Source organism: Phyllostomus discolor, chromosome 9 (assembly GCF_004126475.2).
Source record: "Phyllostomus discolor isolate MPI-MPIP mPhyDis1 chromosome 9, mPhyDis1.pri.v3, whole genome shotgun sequence".
In the NCBI taxonomy this organism is placed as follows: Eukaryota; Metazoa; Chordata; class Mammalia; order Chiroptera; family Phyllostomidae; genus Phyllostomus; species Phyllostomus discolor.
Window position 1 is genome coordinate 95,440,100 of NC_040911.2, and position 7,096 is coordinate 95,447,195.

Genomic DNA, 7,096 nt, shown 5'->3' on the forward strand with positions numbered 1-7,096 from the left:
CCAATAACAGCCCAGAGGGCTGCTGCAGGAATAGACACCCGGCCTCGTCCTCCCTTCCCACTGTGGACAGCCTTGTTAGTGCCCCCGTTGACTGCGTCCAGCCAACGGCCAGAGGGCAAAGGAACCAGGGTGTCAGCGTGCATAGACTCACGGAGGTCAGACCCCTGTGAAGGAGAGCAGGTGAGAGAACGGCGGAGAATGATCTGGAGGGGGGAACAGGAAGTGCCAAGCCCGCAGAGCAGGGAATTGCGATTTGTTATAACTTAGATAGGCAGAGAGTTGCCAGTTAAAGCACAGTTAACCAATTCCATTTGAATTTCAGGTCAACAGCCAATATGGGTGCAGTCTAAGTATGTCGAGTAGAAGGACAGCATGTCCCGAGGACACTAACCCCATGTTTGTTGTTTATCGAAAATCCAAACTGAACCTGGAAGCCTGTGCTTTCCTTGGCTAAACCTGGCAGGCCCACCTAGGAAGCCCCCAAAGGAATTAAAAGCAAAGGAGTAACCTGGTTCTAATTGAGGATTTAATAAATACATTTCTTTACAAAATCAAGACCGTTTTAGGTTACTATCAGTAAGTTCAGATGATTCAGGGGCATATAAATAAGTTCCGGGAGCATTTTGACACATTCAGGATGCGGTCAACACGACTAGGTAAAGTAGTTGATGCAGGCGGGAGCCTGGATCCACCCCACCCCCCTGGACCCCCACATGGCCAGGGTGGGGGGTGGGGCCCTGAGCCATTTCTTCACTTCTGAGCCTTCCCCTTGGCCTCTCTGTTGATGGCGGCCTTTCATGCCCCAGATTTCATTCTGTCCTTACCACATTGCCATGTGGAAAGTAGCTCACATCATTGTCATGATGCAACTGCAGAAACTGAGGCTCAGAGAGGTGCAGCAACCTACCCAAGGTCACACAGGGCGGAAGCAGAAGGGCCAAGGTTACAACAGAGGTTGGTGCGACCCCAAAGATCTTCCCTCTCTTCTGCAAGCTTGTTTGTTCTTCCACGTGTCCACTGTGCAGCAGGCCTATGTATCCATGCTGGGTGCTTGCGGGCAGGTCCGGGTGCGGGGATCAGGAAGGAGTCCGCAGGAGCGGCTGCTGGTCTCGGTTCCGGTCGTAGCTCCGCTGGAGCCGGGCGTAAAGGTGGCGGACCCTCCTCGCCTCCTGCGCCCTGAAGAAGGAAGCTGCGATGGTGTGCCGCAACCTGCGGGCGTAGGTCTCCAGCAGGACCGTGGAACAAGCCACGAGCTGCAGGACCCCCGCGGCCAGCGGGGCAGCTGTGTGGGGGCGCTGGGCGGGCAGCAGAGGGCAGCCAGGGGAGGTGAAGCGGAGCTCCCACTGGAAGGAGTTGTGGGCTGAGTAGAAGGCGCTCTCCTGAGGCGGCTGGTTGAAGAGGAAGGGGATGAAGCCCAGGACGGTGTACGCAGCCTTCACAAAGGACAAAAAGGCCAAGTCAACCGACAGGCTGTGCCCAGCCATCCCCTGTCCCCCACCACTTCCCGTGCAGGGCTGGGTCAGCCCCCCTGCCCTCACCGCAGCAGGGACGCAGAAGTCACCTTGCCTTCTGGGGTTCGGGGAGGGTCATACAGATCAGGAGTCTGGGACAGGCTTGTTGCCAAAGGAAAAACACCATGCAAATGCTACTTTTATTATGACTCTCTTTGAAGAGTAATAGTTTATTTTCTCTTTAAGTAATTCACTCTTTGAAGAATAGTTTTTGTTATTGCTCCCATTTAGAAAAAAAAATTCATGCTTCCGGGGCATGAACTCTTTGTTGAGCCCACAGTGGCTGAACACTCCCGATGTCTTTGCCGTCAGATTAGCACCCACTTATGAGGCCAGCCCAGCCTGAGCCTCACTTAAAAGATGTGGACCCTAAGCTCACGCAGTGGGTGCCTGTCCCAGGGGACAGCCCCAGACAGGGTGGGTCCTAATATCCTCTCATAAGCACCAGGTTCTACACTTCCCATGAGTTAGGGCGGAGCGAGGAAGAATGATGTCTACAGAGGTAGGGAGGTCAGAGGTTAACCCTTTGAACCTGGGCGTCAGACTTTGTGGGTTGGATCCTGGCTTGGCCCAGAGCCGGTTTCCCCATTGGGCTCAGTACTGGGCCCCGCGATACTTTCAGGAGCCTATGAAAATGCTTCATTTTCTTTTAAAATCAGAATCTAAAATTAACTTTGCAGTTGAAGACTATGCTTCACTATATACTATTAATATATCCGTGTTCATCCCAGTGACGTCATTGCTATTTTTAGTGGGGGAAGGAGTCCATGCAAGTGGGTGTGCCGAGGCCACACAGAAGTCCCAGCGCAGCCCTGGTTCTGCCACTTACGGGGCTGGGTGGCCGTGGGCAAGGTCCTAACTTCTCTGAGCCTCGGCGTCTTCATCAGTAAACTCGAGATGAGAGCAGTTCCTCTCTGGCAGGGCCCCAGGGACCATTAAATGAGCTATCTTATTTCATCCGTTCTGGGTTCACATTTTCCCCCCACACACTTGGACATCGTTGAGATCAAGAAGTGTCTTCCAGTCAAAAGGACCCATAACTGCTTCCAGTGCTCATGCCAGTCCCTGACGTCTAAGAGGGTCGGGGTGCCAGCATCCGACGGCAGAGCGGGCGTCTCTAGCTTGGAAGAAAATGCTGGAGACGAGGGGGGAGCCTCAGTAGTGTGCGTGCGAGGGCACAGTGAACAACGTGGCGTGAGAGGTCGAGGAAGCTCAGCCGGAGTCATTCAGAAAAGTCAGGCTTGAGTGGGAGGGCGTTTTAGGAAAACAACCAAACTTACTTCACTGTTTTTCTTGCTTTCTCTACATGACAAAATATGGTGAAATAAAGCTATGTGAAAAGTAAGGGAACGATTTTATATAAATGCCATCGAAATTCTGAATGGTAAGAAGGCGTCGGGCAGCGGCTTCCTCGGGAGCATTTTCTTTCCTGAGGGCACCCGAAACGATGGTGCGGCTTGTAATCAACGGCCTCTTAGACATGGTGAGACGCAGCGCGTCCGACCACACACTGAGGACACTGCCTGGCACTTCCTCGTCGTAACCCACAGCGCTCCACAGTATCTCCCAAGCAGGCATGGTACTGTGCTTGAAGAAAAACTTCATAAGACAGTACATGCCCTTATTACCTAGAATATCCTCTCATGGACATTTCTAGTCCATTCTATTTCACTAAAAAATGATGACTATGACCCCTAAATTGATTAAAGTCATTTCATGCAGTCCGAAAAACACTTTCTTACATTATTTAAGTACTCAATAAATGTTAGCTGTTCATATTATCAGCTCAGGGTCTGACACTTTGGTGTGTGGCAGGCGATGGACTTTTGTGTGCGATCTCACCATAAAAATAAAACAGAAAGATCTTATGGTGGAAGGAGTTCATGAACGTGAACCTGCCTAGCCCGCGAGAGCCGCAGGGCAGCTCGGCTCCGCCACTCACAGGCTGGGTGAGAGTGGGCTGGTCCCCTGACTTCTCAGAGCCTCCGTGTCTTCAGCAGTAAAATGGCCAAAGAAGAGACTGAAAAACCGCAATTCTTGATGAGATAGTAAATATCCAAGAGTAATTCGATAGTAAATATTTTATATATAACTATTAAAATAGCGAGTAATTTCGGCTCTGCTGGCCATATAGTCTCTGTTGCCACAGCTCAAACTTGCCCTTGGGGAACTGTGTTCCAATAAAACTTTATTTACAAAAATAGGAAGCTGGCAAGATTTGGCCCGTGGGCCCTAGCTGGTGGGCTCCTGATCTAGACCCTTCCTGAGCCCTTGTATACACAGTCTGATATTCACAATTAATAATGGACAGTAATTATTAAGCACCTCCCATGGGTCGTGGTGCTTATTAGGTGCTTCTAGATACTATCACACTTAAAGCTTGCACACCCTTGTAGGGAAAGGAGGACTGATCCAATCTATACAAGTGAGAAAAAGGGGGGCTGGGACATGCTGCCACATTCCTGGGGATCAGTATTTTCCCCTGCAGTAGGGGTCAAAACAGAGCCCACTGTGTCGGGTTGGAGTGGGAATTAAGTTCATCCGAGGGTGCCCCAGGGTCTCAGCCCTTCCCAGGGCTACAACTCAAAGGTAAGTAAAATTTAATCACAGGCCAAGGATTTGACAAATGCTACCCCTTCCCTCAAGGAAATGACTCTGTACCCGCCTTCCCATCATCACACTTACATCATACTTGACCGTGAGCGTGACGGGCACAGCAGGCAGCTTCTGAGCCCAGTCCACGGCGGCCTGTGCCAGGAGGAAGGTCACATGGTCTGTGGCCACCATCACAGCTGTGGCCATCAGGAGCAGGGTGAGTGGCCCCAGCCTCAGGAGACAGCTCAGCAGCTCCCCCTGGGACAGCCTCGGCCAAGCCGCCCGGAGCAGCCAGGCTGGTGGAGACGCCAGCAGGTGTGTGGCCCGGGCCTCTTCCAGCTGCCGAGCCAGCTGCCGCGTAGCGTAGATGTTATCAAACCGCAGGTCGGTCAGGTAGCAGTGGAGATACCGGGCTGAGTCCACCAGGAGGCCGAGCATCAAGAGCCCTGTGACCACCCGCTGGGTCCCCAGTGCTGCTGCCCGGGCCAGGGACTCCAGGCCGGAGAAGTCCTCCAGGACCTGCTGAGTGACCTGGAGCATGTGACGCCGGAAGACAGAGCCATTGCCCTGGGCCTGGAGTGTCAGGCCCTGGCCTGTGGGACCCAGAGCCCTGGACGCTGCGTGCAGCTGGTGCGTAGTGTTGAGCAGACTCTCCAGGGAGCCCTCCGTGACACACCTCAGCACCTGTCCAGCTGCGCCCACATTGGCCAAGATGTTGGGCACCACGGTGACAGCCAGGGTGGCAGTACTCCAGGACAGGAGCAGGCGACGGCCTTGCTCTGTGCCCAGGGTGGGCACACTGAGGGCAAACAGGCAGCGAGCCGGAGGCACCAGGCCCAGGCCCAGGAAGACCAGGAGGCCACCAACAGTGGACACCATGGCCGCGGGCCCCAGAGGATAAAGCAGCAAGGACACCAACCATTGGTGGGCCAGACCGGCAGCAGTGGCAGCCAGGGAACCACACAGGAGGAGCTGGGTCAACAGCTGGCCACAGCTGGTTGGGACAGGCTGAGAGAAGGCGACCCAGGCAGCCTGAAGTGGGACAAGGGCCTTGGAGAGTCCCAAGTGCCAGAATATGCACCTGCACATACAAAAATTGGGGAACCTCTATCAGGAAGGTGGGGAGTTTGGTGTCTGCCCCGGGTCCCTGCCCCACAAACCCTTCATCCGCTAGCAGGCTCCATCCCATTAACCGTAGGACTGGGCACTCTTCCCAGGTGGGCCAATCAGAGTAATGCACCTCAGACCACATGACCCAAGCTGAACCAATCAGAGCCTTCCCTGGGATTATTCTCACTGGAGTTGTCAGGGAAGAGCCCAGTTTCCAGGCAGTTCCTGAAGATGTGAGAATGAGTGTTGGAGTTGCCTGTGTCCATAGTTCCAATTTTGTGAGGGCAACTGGCCCCAGGGAGTGAAAGAGTCATGAAGAGAGAAGCACAGATGAAAGAGAGAACTAAAGACACTGTTTCCCTGTTGACTGTGTGTGGCACTGAACACTCCTTCTGTGTGGACTTAAATGTGTCCTCTACGGTTTGGAGGGGAGGGCGAAGGGAAGGGGGGAGGGGATTAGTTTACCTCTGAGAAACTTTTCTACTTTATTTTCCTTATACTTATGTATTCAACAAATATTTATTAAGCAGCTACTATGTGCCAGCCATCAGAGAAACTGGAATGAATGAATAGACAAGCATCCTCGCCCTTCTAGAACTTAGACTTGTGACAGCAGAGGAGTGGGAAGAAGAGGTTGGATTCTGGACACATGTTCCTGGAAGAGAGAAAAGGCCGACAGACTGATTGGCTGTGGGTGTGAGACAAACATGGCCAGGGGATTTGGTGGCCCGAGCAACTGGGAGCATCAAGGGGTCATTTCCTGAGGCAGGAAATTCTGTGGTTAAAGCAGGTTTGAGTGGAGCGGGGAGAGGAGAAATGCAGGTGAAAGTCTTCCATTTGAGTTGCCAGTTCAGCCAGTCAGTGGAGCTGCTGAGTATGTGGTTGGAAACACGAGTCCGGGATTCAGAGGAGAGATTGGGCTAGAGATACAATGTTGAGTGTTGCTGGTTTATTGATGGTATCTAAAGCCCGGGGGCAGGATGCGATTCCTCAAGACGTGTGTTGGTGAGGAGGAGAGAGATCCAAGCGCTGAGCCGCCCCGCTCCAGGGCTAGCGGTTTGGGGGATGAGAAGGAACCAGGCAGGAGACCGAGAAACCGGCCGTGGGGTGTTTGAACAGCCTCATAAATAAAGTTTTTCAAGGAGGAGGAAATGATCAGCCCTGTCAAATGCTGCTGACGGGTCAGGAAAATGCAGTAGCTGATGGGCGAACTGTGACCAAGGGAGTTCATTTAAGACGGAAGAAATTCTGGCTAGTTTGCAGATGGGAGATCCAACTAAGAGGGGGGACACTGATGAAGGGGGGCCCCCTGCAGCGACCCCCTTGTGGGCGGCAGAGGTCAGACCCAGAGCACAAGACGTGGGGCTGCTCTTAGAAAGCAGCAGGGCTGTCCACTCTTCACAGCAGGTGGGAAGGCAGAGGGAATGGGCACAGATGATGGTGAGTGGACAGGCAAAATGGGCAATTACAGATCAGTACATCTGATATACACAGAACACAGCAGTGGTTGAAGGCATGACTCCAGACTGCCTGGATTCAAATCCCCACTTTACCACTCACCATCTGTGTGATCTCGGCCGGGTTTCGTAACCTCTCTGTGCCTCAGTTTTCTCATCTGTAAAATGGCGCAATAAAAGTAGTACCTCCTAGGGTCATTTTGTGCCTGGAAAATTGTGTCATGTCAGCTATGATCTGTCACGAAGGCAGCCACCAGGCAGGGACCTGGTCTCTGATCACTGACACGTCCCAAGTCCCCAGGACACTGTCTGGCATGTAGTGGGTGTGTCATAAATAGTTGTGGCTGCGGTGTGTTTGCTTGTGTTTGCTCAGGGTAGCGGGGAGCGAGGTCAGCACCGATGGTGAGGATGCTGGAGGAGTCG

General features: G+C 53.1%; 1 protein-coding gene across 1 annotated transcript; it reads right to left on the reverse strand.

The window, feature by feature from the left end:
- Positions 1–754: 754 nt before the first annotated feature.
- On the reverse strand, positions 755–5,179 carry LOC114507096 (osteoclast stimulatory transmembrane protein). The gene is made up of 2 exons (XM_028525115.2): positions 4,197–5,179; positions 755–1,433 (listed from the first exon to the last, which is right to left on the reverse strand). Exons 1-2 carry the CDS (start codon positions 4,983–4,985, stop codon positions 1,077–1,079), a joined length of 1,146 nt encoding a protein of 381 aa, XP_028380916.2. The 5' UTR covers positions 4,986–5,179; the 3' UTR covers positions 755–1,076.
- Between the last annotated feature and the right edge of the window lie 1,917 nt (positions 5,180–7,096).

Excerpts from the sequence above, each read along its gene's own strand:
- LOC114507096 (XM_028525115.2), bottom strand. The coding sequence starts at position 4,985 with ATGGTGTCCACTGTTGGTGGCCTCCTGGTCTTCCTGGGCCTGGGCCTG. Across the intron at positions 1,434-4,196 it reads CGCTCACGGTCAAGTATGAT|GCTGCGTACACCGTCCTGGG; the intron begins GTAAGTGTGATG and ends TCCTTTGTGAAG.